Below are 21,978 nucleotides of genomic sequence, written 5' to 3'. Positions count from 1 at the left end.
CCAAAGCTGTGCTAGAAGGAGTGGATAAATGAAACTGCGCTTCGTAATCTGAAATAAATAGTTCCTAGTGACATCAAATGTTTTGACTGAAGGTCATTTCTTGATGTACCCCAAGCCCCGGGTTATGAATTGTGGGAGTGCATTGAAAGGACATTCCAAAGAGTGGACTGGACGCCCATTCAGGAAATCATCTTTCCTTTTTATCGAAGAAGGGTGAGGATGGTTTTAGGGCGTTCATCTGAAGCCGGCTAAAAACCATGAGCATTTGTGGTACTGACAGGCAATGCTATTATTTATGAAATTAAATGAGGGAAATGAGATGAGCATTCATAAAACTCATAAAACCCGAAGGTATCTAAGCGCTAGGCCAAAGCCAATAACAAATACCGGGCACCATACCCTTAAGATGAGAAAAGTCAGGTTTTCAGAGATTTATTTACACAGAATTCCTGTCTCATTGGAAATTTTAACTTAAGTATGGGTATCATATATTTGATGAATATCTTTAAAAAAACTTAGCAGAGACAATGAAGGGGAAAAGTAGGCAAAAAGGACAAAACACACGGGATGATGAAGAGGTATCCTACAGCCCAAACTTGAACATTTAAAGAAAAAGGGCCAGGATTTTATGTGCTGATGGAAGTCTAACAAAAAGGCCGGGAGAAACGGGTCTAACAGGTTGGTTTTGGGACGGGAACATTCAACGAAAGGTAGAATCTCCACCAGTTCCTTAACAGTCTTTGTTCACCGAGTCTGGGAGTGTTGGAACATCCCCGCTAATGCAATGCCATGCTCTGGTATTTGGCATTCTCTCAGTCTGACACTTGCCCAATCCTCATATCTTGGCGAGGAACATCAGACATTCCCCCACCCTGCACACTTTCAGGAAGACCCTCAAGACCTGGCTCTATGACTGAATGAGAGCTGTATGAACCCCCTCCGTAGCGCCTTGAGACCCTCACGGGTGTGAAACGCACTTCACAAATCCATGATTGATTGATTGATTAAAGTGATCACCTGCATCACTTCACTGACCAGCTTCAGCAGTCCAGCATGGAGGGGTGCAGATGGGTTTTTGGTTGTTTCATCAAATTCAGGTGGATTTGAGTACCCGTCAATAAAAGAGAGAGGGGCGGGTCCAAAGATAGGGCCATGATAATAAAAGGTACATGCACTATTACCCCCTTCATGCTTTTAGGAAGCTGTAGAAGCAGTTGATCAGTGACACAGCAATTTAATTTCTGATTCAGGAAGTGGAACGTTTCTTAAAGACGGAGTGATCAACAATAACACGTACCCTATAGGGGACCGTTTGTGCCAATGCAACGCAAAGCATAGTTGACAATACCGCAGAGGAGCACCTTAGAAGGCTGAGAAGTTTGTATCTGGTCAACAAATAGACTCTTTCATTGATTTTTTCTAACATTTGCCACACCCAGGATGACAACATGGCAGAATTCAGTCTTGGAATCTCAAAAGGAAACACTGCAAATTGTTACATTTTTCATTTGCTTCCTGACGCTTCATACATGGAAACAGCGACATTGTTTAATGATGGCGACATGTGAGACAAGGCACAGAACCCTGTTCAGGAGGATCCTATTGGTGGATGTTGAGTGGACAAAGGTACTTTTAGAGTTTATAGGAAAGGGCACAGGCACACTGGGTGTATTCTGCAAGGTATCCTTCAGCAGAGTCAGACATTTATCTGTATTCAAGCATCTAATAAGGATATGAGAAGAAATACATGGTTGCAAAGCAACCAGTTTTCACAGGGAAGCCTAAAAAAAAAAATGCAAACTGCAGAAAAGTATTCAAACTTCTCCATAGGACTTTAGGAAGGTGGAGAATAAAAACTAAAGGCTTTGCAAGGTTGAGAATAAAAACTAATGGCTTTGCACACCTGTTTTTCAGTGCATGCGCTTGCCTCCAAGCTACGTTTAATATAATACAATGAGGGGCATTCTTTTTTATTTGTTCCTCTGCTCCAATCAACTTAATTTGACAAATACTTCATTTTGAAGAAGACGTCTGGTCAAAATAGAGGACATGAAAATGACATGGTGGTAGGGTTATTGTACTGTGCATGCTCCAAATATCACAATAACAAAACTGAGGTGTCCACCTGCTGTGAACAACCTCACATCCTCCTCTGCTTAAATATCCTTCAGCGCGGCTTGTGAGACAACTGTGTGGTGACAAACCTTCCAACCTTTCCGGTGGTTCACGCCAACACAAATATATAGAAGTAGCCTCTTCCAGAGGATTCTGCCTACATCGAGAAGGGCTTTCTGGCCAGGTGGGCAGCTTTTCTCCTATTGATGTAACATGTCACAATATGCCGCGAGTTGCCAGATGCAGTGCCTCGCTCTTCACCAACCTTACGGGTGGGCATGAGAGAGATGATAAAAGGGGTATAAATAAAGAGATGTTTGAAACAAGCTGTTCTACTGAATCTTCTGACCTTACAAATAGTTATGGGGCAACTGTGCATGAAATTCATTCTCTGTAATGACCTGATTGGATGACCACAGGAGAGGAGGTATCCCAACTCCAGAAGGTGGCAACATCTACAACTGGACATGTGTTTGGTCCTCTAGTATAGACTTGATACAAATTTCAATATTAAATACTACACAGTCGAATTGTAAAGGATTAAATATAATCCAAATAATATATTTTCCACCAGAAGAGTACTTGTAGATGAAATGGTGATCCAATAAGCCTTCAAGAGAGTGATAAATCCTGTTCAGCGTCTCATCTTCTCAGAAGGTGCGGAGGACGCGTGGACTACACCGAAGGTCTGGGGGTATTAGCCCTGGTGGGGGAGGGTAAGGCTGAGGACCGCGCAGGTTTGGTTTGTTGAGAGTACACACAGAGGAGGAAGGTTGTGTGGACCATCAAGCAATGCAAATGTTAAATTTTATCTGCCAAGAACCCAAGGTTTCTCCTTTTCTCCACCTATCGTTTTAGTAAATTACTTTTCTCGCCATGGGAAATTGACCATCACCCACCAAGAGGCGCGGAGTGTGGTACACGCTACAAGCTGAATGTGTCAGAGCCACATAATGTCTGCAAGTCTATATTCTACCAACAATTTTAATGCACAATCGCTTTGCGTAGGACAACACTGAGCGTACTCTGCAATGTATCCTTCAGCAGAGTCATACATTTATGGATAAACAAGCATCTATTGAGGATATAAACAGAATACCTTGTTGTAAAGCTCCAGATTTTCACAGAGAAACCCTAAAGTAAAAAAAACTGAAAACAACATAAAAGAATACAAACTCCTCCATGTGACTTTAGGAAGGTTGAGGATAAAACCTAAAGGTTTTACAGATCTGTTTTTTTTTTTTTTTTTTTTCTTTTTTCGGCCGACGTCAAGGTGGGCATGTGCGGAGGACGGCCGGGGGCCATCCGAACCACGCCCACGCTCTAAATCACCCGCGGTTAAAGGGTTAATCATCTTTCCAGCACACATAGAAAGAGGAAAATGCCTCACGGGATTGTTTTTGTGCCGGAAGATGTCTCTTTCTGCTCAAATACAATTCTGTTTACAACATCTGCACCCTTGCTCCATGGTTTAAGGGTTCCTGCGCTGGCGCTAGGCAGCACATTGTCTGCCAGCATAGGGAAAAGACAGAAATGTGCGGTATAATGTTAAATACGGTGCACTCCTGCCCTTTCCTATCACACAGCACAGCAAGGTAGCTTGCTGTGCCACATGATTTTGTGATAAATACACCCCTGAATTTCTTGTAAACAGATGTACTAGTCTGCCTCTACACCTGTGCTCACTTTCCCACTGCTCAGCTCTGCACTAGCACACCTGTGCGCACTGCTCGCTCTCCTGCACCAGCACCTACGTGCACCGTTCTGACCTGCACCAGTGCACACTTGGGCACTGCTCTGCCCTGCACATTCATTAACCGGCACCAGCAGCAACAGGACGACTCCGACTGCTCAGCATCAGGAACACATTCAATGCCCTAATCGCTCCGCTAAACAACTTTCAGAATTATACCGCCAAGGTGGATCTAAGCACTGCCCAGCTGCCCTACTTAATTTTCATTCCCTTCATTAATATCCATCTGGCTGCTAATTAATTTTGCGTACCTGGATCCTCCTAATCACGGCTTGGAACACTGTCCTCCTGAAATTACCCAGCTATTCAAGGGCTGCTCTCTTGATCTACAACTAGCTCACCTTTGTCCTGAAGAAGAACCCCAATAATTGGGTTCGAAACGCCGTCGACCAACCCACAACATGAACTCCATATAACCTGTATAGAATAATTCATGGAGTTCAACTGTATTGTTGTCAATGCAATGTATTTTTAAAATTCACTATCACTACTTCACACCACGCTTTCTTTTTACTTATTGTGTGAGCACCTTCAAATTGAATTTTGATGGAAATGAATGCCTGTCATTCTTTGACCTACATGACCCTTTACAAACCCTGTTTCTCGCTTCCTATTGAATTAATTTCCTTTTTAAAGAAATAGGGGCATATGTAGGTAGCCGTTTGCGATTGGCAAACGCCAAAATTCACCGAATTTCGGCATTTGCGAATCGCAAACGGCGTTTTGATATGTAAGTGCCACTTAGCAAAATAAGGAATCGCAAAAATTGTGATACCTTATTTTGCTTAAAGCATTTAAGGAATCGCAATTTTGCGATTCCTTAAATACTATGTAGGGGTGCTGTAAAAATTGCGATTTTGGCATAAGGAATCACAAAATACCACCTACTTCAAGTAGATGGTATTTTGCGATTTCCTTCAAAAATGCATTTTTTTTTAAATTCAAAGTGCCATGTGGCGCACATACATGCCCTTAGGGCATGTATGTGCGCCACATGTACTTACAGGCACATGCCAAGGGTGCAACAGGTGTCCTTTGGACACCCTGGCACCCTTGGAATTGCAATTCTCAAATTGCGATTTTCACACAGAAAATCGCAATTTGAAAATGTATCCCCATTCATTCCTATGGGCCTTTTGGCACATAGGAATGAATGGGACACTCATTCCTTAATTGCGATTCGCAATTTGATAATCGCAAATAAGGAATGTTAGAGATTCGCAAAAAAATTGCGAATTTGTACCTACATTCCATTTTGCAATTCTCAAACAGCGATTCCTTAAAAATCACTATTTGGGAATCGCAAAATGGAAATGACCTACATATGCCCCATAGTGCCCCTCTTTGGGTCACAACGCTTGTTTTTGGACCTTTAAGGCCACATTTAGAACGATTGTCCCTTAAATATTGCTGCCCTGCACATGAGCACACTGCTCTACTATGCCCCAGCACATGCTTGCACATTGCTCTGCCCTGCACCAGCGCACTCGTTTATGCTGAGGCCGCAGGTTTCTGGAGTGAATGAACTGATTCATGGAGTTACTGAGTTAGTGCATTGATTATTGATGGAGCATTTTATTCAAAAACAGAACAAATGGTTCCATGCCGCAGCTATGCAGAACTGCAGAACAATTCATAATGTCTTCAGGCAGGAACACATAGAAGCAATATTAATGGTGTCATCCAGTCTTGATTGCTGGGGTTTCCAAGTGGTGATGAGGCTGAAGCCAAGATGTGGAACCCACTTCCAACTTCAGACACATTTACATAGAATTCAGGAAAAATTCTTCCCACCGCTCAGCTGTAAAGAAATGAAACAATGCATAAATTCATGGATGACTACATGAATGAAGGGTTAAATACATTGGTACTTGCTTAGCACCCAAGCTAATTGAAAGACTTGCAGAGTTTAGCTGTTTCTATGTCAAGACCGTGCACACCTTCTTCTCAGCTTTCATCTAAATATATATTCTTGGTAAATGAGTTTTTCATCAGCTACTAATTCCTGTTCAACAGTTCTAGAAGTTTGAACATAAAAGCAAACTCAGGAAGCAGCGCAAAGTTGTGCGGAAGTGGGACCATGCATGCCATGGAGGGACTCAGGCTAGCCCACTTAGTGGCATACACAGGATGTTGGCCCATACCTGCATTCCCTTGCCTCATAGTGTTGGTGGTCTAACATTATCCCATACTAGCAGCCCGTCCGGACGTTGTCCGGGTATGATATGCTGCCGGCCAGTAGTATATTGTTTTGTAGGATTTCGTTATGATAGCATTTCTTATCTGTGACAGACCTCTGAAACGCTCCGATTCACCGTGCACTGCTGATGCACTTAAGAGTGCGCGTTCAGTAGTGTGTGAACTCGAGTTTCCCTACTTTAGGGTTTTGGGGTACAGGGGTATTTTTAGGGTTCAGGGGTAGGTTTGGGTTTTGAAGTACAGGGGTATTTATAGGGTTCAGGGCTTGGTTTGGGTTTTGGGGTACAGGGGTATTTTTAGGGTTTAGGGATAGGTTTGGGTTTTGGGGTACAGGGTATATTTATAGGGTTAGGATGGGTTAGTGTTTAAGGGTGTTGGGGTATTTGAAGGAGTAAGGGTGGGTTATGATTATGGGGTGCAGGGGTATTTAAAGGGAGCAGGATGGACACCCGGAGCTGGAATGTACAGAACCTGGGAAGAAAAAACAATGAAAAATTGGGCACAACGCTCGCTTTTTTTCCCCATAATCCCACGCCCCGCACACGCCCACGCCCCCAGCGCACGCCCACAGCACACGATATGAGACATGGCATGAAGGGTGGAACGTACCACACGCCCCCAGCGTTTGTCACGCCCCCAGCACACGCCCACAGCACAACGCAGACACGCCCACAAGGGACTACTTTGCTGGCACGGTTCTTTTACCTTTTAAATGTATATGGTGGGCGTCTGCATAGCCTATGTCCTTCTGCTGCAACTGCCCTTTCCAGCGCTGTATTGGGTGTTGTGATTGGTGCTGTGGTTCCTGAGATTACCCGCCTCAAAGGTTTGGGCTCTCTCTTTATTATATTAGTATAGATACATAGCACCCGCGCCTCTGACTTCACCCAATGCCACTCCTGCCTGATGACTTTATCACTGATGTGACCAGGTGGCCCCATTTCACAGGGATCCAATCCTTCCAGTCCAGAGCTTTCCCTTCACAAATGATCAGCTTCAGGGGAGGTAGTTACATTGAATTGAACACAGAATACAACTTTCGAAATGAGCCAATATTTTCCAAGAAAGTCCACAGGTGCATTAAAGGGTCTCCTGGTCGTCTGGTAATGCAACATGTGTGGCACTTAATACATAGAGCTAAAGAAAGTGTGAAAGGAGGGTTAACACCTGGGGCCGTACTATAGAAGTGCCCTGGGGGTGCAACGGGCGTTTGCGCCCAATGTGCGTGCCTCCGGGGCACTTTGATATTACAGAAGGGGCTGCAAATGCTTGTGCGACCCCTTCTGTAATACCGATAGCGCAAACGCACATAAAGCGCCAGCACTAGTTTCAGAGGGCGTTCCTTCATGTGTAAGGGGCCATGCCCATGCAAATGAGGGAATACCTTTACCTCTGCGCTGTATTACAGACGTGGGAGCAGAGGCAAGGAAGCTCTCAGGAGCCGCACTGTCAGTGCGCCCCTGATGGCAGACCTATGGAGGGGTAAGGGAATCCATGGATCCCCTAGATAGCCCCTTGCAGGTGGGTGCAGCCACTCACTTCATATTCCTGCAAAGGGATCTCTATTCCCTCTTCAAAGTGCGGGCGGGTTGCTGACTACCCTGTGAAAACATGGATCGGCTTCAAAGCAGCCGCTGTGTTTTTCACATGAATGCGCAGCCCACAGTGCAGCGCAAGTTCACGACTGCCCGGGGCAGTGCATTCATCATAATAAGGCGCATTTTCCTTCATTGCGCTGGGCGCACCTTTTAAACCTGTTTGGTGTTTGATCAGGTGACATCCACCAGCAAAGGTCATGAACCCATTTGGAGCTAAATATTACATCACTATTTTGGCTGTAATTTAAACTAAGAGCATGCTGAGGTTTGAATTGACATTGTACTTCAGAGTGAAGTGATTTAAAGGGGTAAGTTTGCGTATTAAAAAGCAGTGAAATAAATAAATAAATACATACATATGAAAAAAAGAAACTTAATTGTACAGTTCCTTACCTTAATTTTCCATGCAATCAGTGTTACCAACAATCCATAGAAGGCGCTCTTGGTTATTAGCAGCACGTAGGTGAACTTGGCCGTGTTGGCGCTTTTACGATAGGATTCTGAAAGAAGAAGGCCACCTTTATTTAGGGGGAACAGCGTTTACACTGCAACTTTTACAACGAAGTACCTTTACGACGCAACCATTACAACGCAACGTTTACAACGACTTGCGCTGGGGGGCGCTCTAGGATAGGGAATAGTTTTAATTTACTATCCAACACCTTCCCTACTATCCACGGGGACTGGAGTTGTAATAGTAAATTAAACTATTCACTATCCAGCGCCCCCCAACGCAAGTCGTTGTAACAACTTGCATTGTAAAACTTACGTCGTAAAGGCATGCGTTGTAAAAGCAGCGTTGTAACGACATACATCCTGATTTAGTTGTCATGAGCCCTCTCCTGTGGAGGTTTAGATTAGATCAAAGAAGCCTGTGTATGCAATCATTACATTTCCACTGTGTACAATGCACATTCTTAGTTCATTCCTGTAGTCATGGACTGAAATTTCAAAGATTTGGTTAACTCAGGTCTAAGTAACTCATCTTAGTACCAAGGGGTTAAAGGGTCAAATGAATCCTCTAAAAACATCAGCCAACTGGGTCCAGTGTTCACAGACTGGAAGAGGCTGAATGTTCACTCGGGTGCTCTAACCTCGAGCTCAAGGGGGTGCATAAAGTTGAGAGTTATGCTGCCCTTATTAAGGTACTCACTCGACTGTACTGAGAAGGTCGCTCACTGCACTGATCGGAACCATGGTTCTATCTTGTTATGATCTCTTGTTGACATAACTGCACCAGACCCAACACCCCGACGGATGCACTATGAGTGTGTGACCTGACGCGTTCTTTTTTTAGACCAGGATTGTCCTGGAGATGATGTGACTTGGAGCCCCTTTTGGTTAGCTAGTCTAATGTGGATTTGCTTATACATCTTATAAATCCCTGGACAGGTCAGTTTGCTGAGCCTGATTCAGAGCAGATCCATCATCATATTGTCAGTCATTGCTTGGAGTGAGTTGGCTGTTGTGTTGGTTGGCCTGGCCGCACAGGGTACGGATGCATAGGACCAGCGCCTACCTTCATCAGGAGCCCTCCTGTAGGACTCTGACTTCTTTGGAGAAGGCCCGCATGACTTCCAGACTGTGGTCCGGAGTGCAGGGCAAAGTCAGTCGTACTTTTGACAGCTACAGGCTGGCCTCCACGGAGTAACCCCTGCTACCCACTGAGGTGAGCCACTGTCCTGCTGCCCATAACTACACTGCTGCTACCAAAGGTGCCAAAAAGACCACAAAATACTAAGAGGTTTCCAGAGTGTTCCCTGCAGCCAAAGGAAAACACAGAAGCACTGACAGCATTCCTGCAGAATTATACTTCTAAAGAGTGTTGGAGTCATAACAAAAAACTCTACATAACAGAGAGAAAGGTAAACAGCGTTTAGTTCGCATGCGGAACAACGCATGCCATAACAACAAGGTCATTACAACGACTGCATTGTTATTTCGCATACCGTTGCAACGCAAGTCGGAAAACGACTAGCGATAGGGGGCAGAAGGTGTTGGATTTAAAATCCAACACCTTCCCTAGTATCCGCCCAGACTGGAGTTGGAATAGGAAATGATACTATTCCAACATCCAGTGCCCCCTACAGCAAGTTGTTGTTCCGACTTGTGTTGTAATGGTATGCGAAATACCAACGCAGTTGTTGTAATGACCGCGTTGTTATGGCATGCATTGTAAGCGCATGCGAAAAAAAGGAATATATTCAGAAAGAAAGGCTCCGTCAGACTCACCTTCTGTCACCCCACCACACCCTGGAAGGAGAAAAAAAAAAGACATCTCAGCACAGGCGTTTGCATTATTATTTGCATTACAGAAATGACAAACAGTGAATTAGGCCATCGCCTGGGTGAGGCAAAGGGGTGGACGCTGAGTCCTGGCCATTAAAGAAAAAGGCATAAAAGATGGTTGATACTTTACTGAATTATACCCTGTGTACCTTGTGGGGGAACAGGACAGGAATGCGCTGCATCTGATCGGTAGGACACATTCCTGGCCTTTTCTTTTATTGTAGGGCAGCGCTGCAGTAAGGCCTACGGCGCTGCCCTACGGCAAAACTTTATAAATATGGCCCAAGACATTTACGCCCCTTTCATATTTGAAAGGGCATTTATTTGAGTCTCTGTGGATGATAATTTGTTTCATAAACAGATAAAAGATGAATATTTGTGTCCTATTTTCACTACTTATGTAACACAGTGTGCTGGGGCACTGAGAGCAAAGTGATTTCACATTGTTTATGCTGATTATTTTTAACAACTTGAGAAAGCAGACTTTCTACACTTTCAAATGTGAAAGTTGGTTCTAAATTGAGATCATACCATTTTCTTCCTTTTTTGATTACGTCAGGACCAAAAAAGGTGCAAAAACAATACATCTGTTTTTCTTTCATCTCGATTTTACATAGAGATTGAATTCAGTCAGTCAGTCATAATAGCTTTATTTCGATAAAAGAAATACATCTTAAAAGCTGTAGAACATGAATAAAAAAGCTATACTATTAAAACAGGATACATTTTAGAAAGTAATAGGTGTACCCAAATCATCTGATTGACTAAATTCATAAAAGACCTTATAATAAATAGTAAAAAAATAACATTTTCAACATAAAAATGAAAGAAAGTGCAATTTGCAAAGGGCGGAAAACACATAGCAGCAGAGATTGAATGATTTTTTCACTCAACAAAAGACATGTATCAAAACACCTTCTTTTTCAGCTCTACAAGAGATCCACCAGTTATATATTTTTTTCAGGGTGTAAAATAATGTCAGTAATATCGACTGGAGCAAAATGTTTTACTGCATCCCATATGGCAGAAACAGTAAAAGTATTGGCCCTGTTTTTGCACCAGTGCAGTTTTCTGTAATGCAATCTGCTCTCCAATCTAATCTCGCGGAAGAAGCTTCCTGTGGTTTATGTGTTGTGGAGAACAATGTATTCCGTTATCAGCAAACCTAAGTGAAAATGGGGAACTTTTACATTTTTGTACTGGAGTAAACCATACACAAAGTTAGAGTTTATTAGGTTTGTACCACCAGACTAACTTAAAAATCATATTCCTACCTACTACTCCATGCACAAAATATATGCACTTATGGACTGGTGTAAAGTGTTCTTTATGCGCGCGTTATTTTACTGTGATGGTGAATTAGCACAAGTCACGTGTTCCATGCTAGGGCAAAGCTGAGCTGCCCTGTGCAACCTCACAGAACCTGTTGCCACAAGCACACGTGAAAGTCGACCTGTGTCAGTGTGAAGTCAAACTGCATTCATTTGTTATGTGAGGTTGCACTGACTGATGTTACTTTGACACATTTGACACCTGCTGATATATGCACCGCGGATATTATCTATGTTTAGTCTCAAGTGCACACCTATATACAGTGAAAAGAAGAGGCAACCGAAGCACATTCATCGGTCTGTATTGATTATTCTGATTGGTTTACGAGAAGTGTACATATTCTAGAAACGGACTTGTGGGCATATTATCAACGGCCAGCAATAATTATCGCTGGTCGTGCTTAGCGATAATTTTATTATCGCAGGCTATCTCTGGAATGTAGCACGTTATTAACAACGCAGTACTCCAGGGTGATAAAAATTCCAGCGATAGCAAGGTTATCGCCGTTTTGCAGGGTATCTCGCTGGTTTTCCAGCGGTGTTCCCTGCAAAACGGCGATAACCTTGCTGATACATCCCACAGGGTCGTATCAGCATAATCCACCCCAATGTTAGGGGTAGGTAAGTCTGCTTAAGGGATAGTTCTGTGAATCAGCCCCAGCGTCTTATTACCAAGTTCGAACAAAACTTGATTAAAGTAAAGGGACTAAAGGTTTTCTGAAAGTAAGAACTACAAACATGAACGGCAACGGAATTAAATATTTCAAGTGGGTGTTATTTTTAAATTACTTTTTGATTTTAAATCAAAATCCTTTGACTGATTCGAAACGCCCTGATTATGACATATTCATCCGTCCTGAGTGGCTTATATTTTTCTATCATGCATCTGGTCTCCCCACCCTCCGTGGAGGCTGAAGTCACGCGGCCTACTGTAGGTGATTGAAATAAGGAAAAATAATTAAGGGGGAAGGAAGGGGGGATTATGGAACACTTTACTTGAGCTCCAGTAACATTACACATGGACACATCCATTATTTTGGAGGCACAGGGAGATTAAGGGCTGGATTTAGATATCAGCGGATGGGTTACTCAGTCAGTATGGTGACGGATAGCCCGTGCGCAGAAATATAAATCCCATTCTATCCTATGGGATTCATATTTCACCGGACGGGTTATCCATCGCCGCTGTGATGGAGTAACCCTATGGCTGATATCTAAATCCCGGCCTAAGTGATTTTCCCAGAATCACAGGATGTTCAGCCAAGGACGAGACTGAACTCAGTTCCCCAGTTCGAAAGGTGGCAGCTCTGGTTATTATGTCACATCCTCCCCCACATACTCTTTGAACCATCCTCTCCCTCGCATCTTACCCTCTCTGCCTTTGGTTTCCCTGGTGAAGTTCTGTTTTGTGGGATCGAAGGACATTGTGGCGTTCTGTTTCCCGGGGTCAAAGTATACTTGGCACCTGAAGGTAGTTTGAGGGTTCAACCACTCCTTCTTCGAGATCCTGAGCCGGCTGCTCAGGGAGTACATCTTGTCGCTGCCCCGGGTGGGCTGGTCATCGGTCTTCACCCCTTCTGTCCTCTCCACCCCGTTCACCGACCAGCTCAAGACCACATGGTCAGGGTAGAAGTTGGTGGCCAGACACACCAGCGTGGCGCTCCCTCTCTCCTTCACCTCCTGCGGCGATGGGTCGAAGAGAGCCACCTTTGGTGCAGTGATCTTGAGCCCATCCTCTGAAAATCACAAAAAGATAAATGATAATATTCTAATATTGACTCCACCACTCCTAAAATAGTACTCATTTCTCAAAGATGGTGTTTGAACAGTCTGCAGCATGCACATAAAATGAGATTATTTTTTTTAAAAACACATTAAACCAATAAGGGACACTCATCAATGTTTAAATCAAGCTCAGCTGGAGTAAGCACTTTGGGCCCAATTCATAAGTTTGTTTTGTGAGTAATTGTGTCTTCCCCCAGATTTAGGTTTACCGTAATCTGAATTTCCAAAAGTAAATAAAAGACATTCACTCACCGACAACAGTTTGTGAATCAAGCTCAGAACATAATATCTAACCCTGATTTTGACACAATGTGGACGAGGGACTGCTAAGGATGCAATTAGCTTCTTGTTTGACCAAATAGCTTCCCTAAGGAGCACCTTAGAAGGCTGATAAGTTTGTATATGGTCAAGAAATAGACTCTTTCATTGATTTATTCTAACATTTGCCACACCCAGGATGACAAAATGGCAGAATTCAGTCTTGAAATCTCAAAAGGAAACACTGCAAATTGTTACATTTTTCATTTGCTTCCTGACACTTCATACATGGAAACTGCAGCATTGTTTAATGATGGCGACATGTGAGACAAGGCACAGAACCCTGCTCGGGAGGATCCCATAGGTGGAGGTTGAGCGGACAAAGGTACTGTGAGAGTTTATAGGAAAGGGCAGAGACAGCACTGGGTGTATTCTGCAAGGTATCCTTCAGCAGAGTCAGACATTTATCTGTAATCAAGCATCTAATGAGGATATGAGAAGAAATACATGGTTGCAAAGCAACCAGTTTTCACAGGGAAGCCTAAAAAAAATGCAAACTGCAGGAAAGTATTTAAACTTCTCCATAGGACTTTAGGAAGGTGGAGCATAAAAACTAAAGGCTTTACACACCTGTTTTTCAGTGCATGCGTTTGCCTCCAAGCTACGTATAAAATAATATAATTAGGGGCACACTTTTTTATTCGTCCCTCTGCTCCAATCAACTTAATTTGACAAAAACTTTATTTTGAAGAAGACGTCTGGTCAAAATAGAGGACATGAAAATGACATGGCTTGTAGGGTTATTGGACTGTGCATGCTTCAAAAATCTAAATAACAAAACTGAGATGGGCACCTGCTGTGAACAACCTCACATCCTACTCTGCCTAAATACCCTTCAGCGCGGCTTGTGAGACAACTGTGTGGTGACAAACCTTCCAACCTTTCCGGTGGTTCACGCCAACACGAATATATAGAAGTAGCCTCTTCCAGAGCACTCTGCCTACATCGAGAAGGGCTTTCTGGCCGGGTGGGCAGCTTTTCTCCTATTGATGTAACATGTCCCAATATGTCGCGAGTGGCCAGATGCAGAGCCTCGCTCTTCACCAATCTTACGGGTGGACATGAGAGGCGCTGATAAAAGGGGTATAAATAAAGAGATGTTTGAAACAAGCTGTTCTACTGAATCTTCTGACCTTACAAATAGTTATGGGGCAACTGTGCATGAACTTCATTCTCTGTCATGACCTGATTGGATGACCACAGGAGAGGAGGTATCCCAACTCCAGAAGGTGGCAACATCGACAACTGGACATGTGTTTGGTCCTCTAGTATAGATTTGATACGCATTTCAATATAAAATACTGCACAGTCAAAGTTCAAAGGATTAAATATAATCCAAATAGTATCTTTTCCACCAGAAGAGTACTTGTAGATGAAATGGTGATCCAACAAGCCTTCAAGAGAGTCAGAAATCCTGGTCAGCGTCTCATCTTCTCAGAAGGTGTGGAGGAAGCATTGGACTACACCGAAGGTCTGGGAGAATTAGCACTGGTGGGGGGAGGGTAAGGCTGAGGACCGCGCAGGTTTGGGTTTTTAAGGGTACACACAGAGGAGGAAGGTTGTGTGGACCATCAAGCATTGCAAATGTCACATTTTATCTGCCAAGAACCTAAGGTTTCTCCTTTTCTCCACCTATCGTTTTAGCAAATTACTTTTCGCGCCATGGGAAATTGACCATCACCCAACATGAGGCGCGGAGTGTGGTACACGCTACTTGCTGAATGTGTCAGTGCCACATAATGTCTGCATGTGTATATTCTACCAAGAATTTCAATGCACAATCGCTTTACGAAGGACAACACTGAGCGTATTCTGCAAGGTATTCTTCAACAGAGTCATACATTTATCGATAAACAAGCATCTATTGAGGATATGAACAGAATACCTTGTTGTAAAGCTCCAGATTTTCACAGAGAAACCCTAAAGTAAAAAAAAAAAAATGCAAACAACATAAAAGAATACAAACTCCTCCATAGGACTTTAGGAAGGTTGAGGATAAAACCTAAAGGTTTTACAGATCTGTTTTTAGTGCATGCGCTTGCCTCCAAGCTACGCTTGAAATAATACACTTGCCTCCAAGCTACGCTTGAAATAATACAATAAGAGGCATACTTTTTTAATGTGTTCCTCTCCTCCAATCACTTGGGCAAAACTTGTAAACCAGGACTAAGCACCTCTTCTCTACTGGGATGTTAGTATCTTGAACAGTTTGTATTATATTTGCGGTTCATCTCTTACCTAAAACGGTGAGTTTGGTTCCTGAGCCGAAATACTGCTGGTAAGCTCCGGAGCACAGACTGACGAGGCTGTAATAAAACCTGTGAGTGGGACAGCCTGTGGAACTCTGTGGGGACTCCTCTCTTACAACCCCATCTGTGACCCTATGGCATTCTTGGGGTCTGCGCTCTCACCACCGCGTCTGAGGCAGGAGAACCTGTTGGACTCTGTGGGGACTGCACTCTCACAACCACTCTTGTGAGCCTGTGGGACTCTGTGGGGACTTCGCTCTCACAGCCCCGTCTGTGGCAGCCGAACCTGTGGGGCTCTGTGTGGACTGCGCTCTCGCACCTCTATCTGTGAGTAAAACACTACAATGGGACTGTGAGGGGACTGCACTCACACCCAACTCTGTGAGGAACAGATGGTGAGGCCCTGGGGGGGCTGTGATCCCAAACCCATCTCTGTACAGCAGTGCCATGGGAGGATTTCACGACCCACACTGCCTCACACACACCTTGAATCAGGATGACATAATGATATTTACAATACTATAATAAAGTGGTTTCCAAACTGCTGTCTAAACACAAATAAGTACAGACATATCTTCGCTTTCTCTTAATCCAATCTTACAATAGTTTAAAACAAACCCACAGTCCACCCAAAATGCCACTCTTCGATGCCTTACTGGTTTGAATATTATGGATTTTTGATACTGCCTTGCACTATGTATGAATTATATTGTAATAGATTGAATTTTACTGGCTTTGTCAAAAGGATCGAATCTTTTAACCAATTCATTCTTGTGTGTGTTTGTAATTGTTGTGCAATTGGTGCATTTACCAGTGCTTGTTGCCTGAATGCTGTAAGTGATCCCAATCTGATCGTAGCATTACTATCATCTCCACAGCTTGGCATAGATGGTGCCCGGCAGCCCCGACTCCCAAAGGAGGTGTTTGCCCCCGGGACCCCTGCTGCTGAGCACCTATCACTGTCCTGTGGGACCGCCCTGAGGTCTGTGTCACAAACATACATTTATAATGGTGGATAAGATGAGGTTCTTACCTAGAACTGACACTTTAGTTCCTTTTCCGAAATGCAGCACGGATCCTGCCCCAGAGCACAGCGCTCCACCCCTGGCGCAAAACATGGCTGTGTTTATCCTTCTGACCCCCTGCTGTGCATGGCGTTCCCGCCAATCAATGTCCCCCTTGCTGTTCGGATCCGGCCAAAGTCACACTCAGCATCTGCCAGCAAGACGGTCCGCCCTCCACATAATGCAGGGAATTTACACTTTCTTTCTACCTCTATTTGACCGGCAGGAATTAATTTCCATGGTGTCCCTGGGGTTGGCCTCACAAATCTAGAACATGCAGTGCTAACAAGTCCCCTTCCTCTATCACAAAGAATGTCTTTCATATCCAGTGGACACTAGATCTGTTTCTTGGGAATCGCACCCCTCTAAGATGTTCAGAAAGAGTCAGTCGTGCCAGGCAACGTCTGGGGTCCCTACTGCACATTAATCAACGCCTTATCCACCGCTCCAGACACTTGAACTTATAAACGACACACTCCATTCAAGTGTAAGATGTAAGTGTCAAGGCCCCCTTGAGAATGTCCCCAGCATTCCCGTGAACCCTCATTTGGAACACCCCACGGCATCCTTTTTAAGCCCCACAGTCATAGTGGCTCACTTCTAAGGTATTGCCACTGTCTTTGGAAAAGCATGAGAGTGAATGTGGTTTGTCACCAGTCAACCCTGCATCTTGCTGTTCTTCGCCAAGCTTTACATGGTAGCAATATCTGCCGGTTAGTGTAAAGAGTACACTCAATAAATCGAAATAATTCTGGATGCAAATCTGCAGTGACAGTATTTACACACAATCTTACTGCTCCGCTTCCTTACTGACAAGATGCACAGGAGAGAACAAATTCACACCCGTCTCTTCATGCAAACAGAAAACTCAAAGCAGTAGTAAAGAGTAACTTGTGAGTTGTGTCAAGAGAAAAACAAATGAAAATTAACCCATTCACCTCTTCTGTCAGAAATGTCTATGTGTTGGCGAGTCTATCACACAGCGCCTCCAGTAAACCCATATTCCCATTGCTCAAGTTGCACTCTCCGCTGTGACATAAGCACGCTCTTACCTAGCACTGTCAGCTTGGTCCCTTGACCGAAGTGTAATTTGTCGGCGTTCACACTGATAGCCGGCTGCACACAAACCTACATCTGTAACCGAGTTGCAATCCCTGTCAGTATTCTGCCTCTCCAGTACATCCCATGTGTATGTTTTCAAAGTATCTGTCCCACTTTAACTTAAGGTTTTTGAAATCAAACCACAAAACATGTCTGCATAAACATTGCCTATAAGAGAGAAACATATCATTCCTTTACACAGGTGAATCTTTGTAGGGCGCTGCCCAAGGTTGAACTATTACTATCTGGCCAACTTGAACGTTTATTTCAGACTTTCTTACCCAAGACAGTCAATCGTGTCCCCTCGCCAAAGAAGAGCTGAGAGTAGGAACACAGTGACCATGAAGTGACTCTAAACCTCTGCCTGCCAGAGGCCCTTGGAGATGGCTCTGATGTGTACAAAGTTGTGTCATTGCAGTGTGGACACAGAGTTCTCTAAAGGACCCTTGCTTAGCCTGTGATGCATTACTGGGCAAACATTGATCTCATCCAATAAAGGTGTCTGGATAAGTTGATCCAGATGAATGCAGTTTTTCACAGCTTGAAAGGAAAGGGGTGGCAGTGGCACATGCATGGTATTTACACAGGGTCCCTGCATCTGAATAAGGGGCATATTTAGATGCCTGGCCTTGCATCTTATTATGGAAGGCTTGCATAACATGAAATTAAGTATACTAGCTACATTTCTACAAATTAGATCCTAATACGCTTGCAGACTGAAGAAAGTCCAATGGCGGCAAATTGTCCTTTTCAATTGTTCACCAGGTTAAGAAATTTAAGACATTTCAAAACTGCCTCCTCTTTAAAGTTAGCAACTCAAGAGATTGGACAATCTTTGGTAAGGTTGTAACATTTAGGAAGACCTACTTTTTGCTGTATTTTTTAACCAGTATTGTTTGAATAACTTTGCCAATTCTGAGAATGTGACAAATGTTTAATTAAAAAGGTAATGACGTTAACATACACCAAATGTGCATTTTTGTCGCACAGCTAATTCTGAACCACTTTTAATCTGCCCAGGAGGGCTGATTGTGACAATTCCTCTTGATTACCCAAAAATTGTAGCCAATAATATAATCCTACAGTCTTCTGAGATAACTGTGTATAGATATCCCAATATTTTACATCAAATGCATATCTTTCCACTGTTCTGCCACAGTCACAATGTAGATGTCCGGCATATAAATGAATTCTAAAGACAGTACATACCTAAAACCGTTAGTCGCGTCCCGCCTCCGAAATACACTTCGCTGGCAGTACACAGTGTGTCCCTGATTGTAAAAAATCATAGATCTGCAGAAACCACAAACACAAGAATGGCAAAACATGATGCCTAGATTTGTCTTCAAAGTCTGTTCTCTTGAAGGGAATCCAACATGCAAGCATATCCCCATGGTGAAAATCTTCTAAAACATTCAGACACAACGCTTCTCCAGATGTGTCTCGCGGCAGTGCTCCCTGACGCAGAGGCTCTTCGTAGTTCACAAGCGTGTTCTTGCAGATAGGAGAGTCAGGTCTCCACCACAATCAGACTTGTGCATTTTTTGTTTAGGAGGTTTTTGTAAAGGTGTCTGATTGAAATGGATCACAGTGGCTGTCCCCACGGTGATGCGGTCTCATACAAAAAAGAGCCCCTCCCCCCGGTTACTGTACGCGTTGACAGTCACATGTCTGATGGAACCTGCTGGGGACGCTTGCATACATGGTGCCTGAGGAAGAAAAAATAATGTGCAGGAAATGGCAGGTGCTTCTCACAAAACCACAAAGTAATGTGACATTTACAAAAGTGGGTCAGCCAGAAAGGTGGGACAATGCTATACCGAGAGTCATAGGAGCATCTACAAAATGCTGTTAGTGCCTTCCTCACAAAAAAAGCTTTGTGACATACATCTTAACCTTCCATAGTCCCTCCTGATCATGCTCTGCCCTGCCACGTTCCCTACCTTACTCTTCTTTTCTCCTTCTGCCTTTCTGAATCCTTTGCTCTCTGCACGATGCCTGGTGACAATTTGGTCATATTTTAATTAGGGTTGTATGACCCAACCACGCTTTCCATTCCCATGCGTTTCTTAACAGAGAATGCGTCTGAACCACACATTCCATTTACACCGCAAGTTGTTACAAGAACTACCCTTTGGAGGGCACTGGACTTTGAAATAGTAGAAATTACAATTCCAACTACAGTTCCCGCAACAATAGATGAAGCATTGGACTTTAACGCCACTTCACCTAACATATGTCGTTTTAACAACTTGCTTTGTAAATGGAATTCGTGGTTCAGATGCATTCGTTGTTCCGCCCTCTTTGAAAAGGTAACACTTTGTTTGGCGTTGTGGAATTTTCTGCTTCCCTTTCATTAGATTTCAGTCCTATTTATTTCCCTCGCTCTTTCACATTCATGACCCTCACTCCCCTCACCCTCACTCATGGACCTCATTTTGATTTTTGAGTCTTACCATCTAGGGAAGTATCAATATTGTGGGATTTGCAGCACTTTCTGGTCATTCTGAGTTCTGCATGTTAGAATGGAGATGACATAGTGCGACCAAAAATGTTACTTTGGGGCTCATTACTATGACGGGAAGATCGCCACTGTCAGCCCATCGGTGGTGGTCAACCCACCAATTCTAAGGGCCGATCAGACCACCACCTTACAATGGCGGTTGGAATGGTGGCGGTCCGACCACCACAGTCCCGACAGTTGGATAGAATACAACCGCCAAACGGACCACTGCAATACCCAGGATGGTGGTAGTGCCTGGTAAACACCGCCAGACAGATTTTGATATCCATCCCCCCTGCCTTTCCATGGCGGTACAACCGCCATGAAAAGGCTGGTGGGGCTCGACATTGGGGGCCCATCCACCCTGGTCCCATTCCTGTGAGTGACAGGTACCGCATGACGCCTGTCATGTAGTACAGGAATATGTCAAATATCCCTTTTAAACGCATCGTTATTTATATTGTGGGACTGCCACACAAGTTGTCTGCCGGACCCAAATAGGAGACGATGGGGGACGGACTAAAGTCTGTCTGCGATCGTAATGAGCCTCATTGTTCGAAGTTGCAAAACTCAGAATATTACATTGCTTCCCTACTGTGGTTTAGTCACGGTTTACTTCTGTGCAGGGAAAAAACATTCAGTCCTGTGGGAAATTTGTGATTCAATTTTCATAACATTTCAAACACAAACAACCACTTGACTGGGGCTAGATTAGAAATCAATTATGATATGATCCAAATAAATGGTTTGATTTCATTTTCATGGTTTGATTTGTGAGTCTAAATACAGATCCTCAGGGAGTCTAGGATCAAGTTCTCAAGATCTCTGGCAATGAAAGCAAAAGCAAGACCCTCAGTCATGATGCCATCTCCTGGAAGCAAAGAAATGGAAGAAGAAAAACAACAATAGACAAAGGTGTTTAACAACCACTTCCACACACCCTCACAACCTAATTTAGGTAACGCCCCAACGAATAACATACAAGCATGGTCTCTCTTCCTTGAGAAATTAAATTCAAAAATGCAATTACTAACTACTAAGGCCAAGAGAGTCGTCCCAAACAGTAAATTACCAAAGGAACTGTTAGATCTAAGGAAGGATCTGCGTAGAACACAATAGAAGTGGCAGTCGAATGACAAAGATGCGCGTCAACTGGATACATTTCTCACAAAAAGAAATTTATACAAAAAAATGGTCTGGGAGTGTAAAAGGAGGACAAACGAGAGCTTTTGATTGAAAATGCTCTTCAGTTCCAAACTTCCGAATTCAAATTCATTCTGGAAGATTATAAATCAGCTAATAAGACCTCGAAATGTTATAACTTCTAATGTGCAGGAATCCGAATGGGCTACTTTCTTGTCATTTAAATTTAAAGAAAGTTTAGAAAAAGTCCCTGGGAACGCACTCACCTTGAAACATTAAAATAAAAGGATAATCGAGGAAGAAAGCAGTAGTCAGATACTATCAACCGGCCAGCGTAAAATCTCACTTTCAGATGCAACTTACGGCTCTTACTCCGCAGAGGAGATAATAAAAATAATCAAAAAGGGCAAAAGTAATGGGGCTCCAGGTCCAAATGGCATCCCGCAAGCTACCTATAAATATGCACCGGAATTTTGGAGCACACTGCTCGAGAAACTCTTCACAGACGTGCAAACCTACAACCAAGTCCC

At 43.6% G+C, this 21,978-nt stretch overlaps 2 gene segments (V, D, J or C); both read right to left on the bottom strand.

The window, feature by feature from the left end:
- LOC144769920 (T-cell receptor beta-1 chain C region-like) overlaps window positions 1-19,819 on the bottom strand; it is a 32,875-nt gene extending 13,056 nt beyond the window's left edge. Inside the window, 3 exon segments of the C gene segment in view lie at window positions 12,656-13,021; window positions 15,627-15,694; window positions 19,746-19,819. Of these exon segments, the coding sequence occupies window positions 12,656-13,021; window positions 15,627-15,694; window positions 19,746-19,819 (508 nt within the window).
- A 1,265-nt stretch (window positions 19,820-21,084) lies between these two features.
- The window catches only part of LOC144769919 (T cell receptor beta constant 2-like), a 59,980-nt gene continuing 59,086 nt past the window's right edge, over window positions 21,085-21,978 (bottom strand). Inside the window, 1 exon segment of the C gene segment in view lies at window positions 21,085-21,176. Coding sequence covers window positions 21,085-21,176 — 92 coding nt within the window.

The sequence above is a fragment of the Lissotriton helveticus genome, chromosome 7, assembly GCF_964261635.1.
Source record: "Lissotriton helveticus chromosome 7, aLisHel1.1, whole genome shotgun sequence".
In the NCBI taxonomy this organism is placed as follows: Eukaryota; Metazoa; Chordata; class Amphibia; order Caudata; family Salamandridae; genus Lissotriton; species Lissotriton helveticus.
Note: the sequence above shows the minus strand (reverse complement) of the source record. Positions and strands in the feature narration are given on the sequence as shown.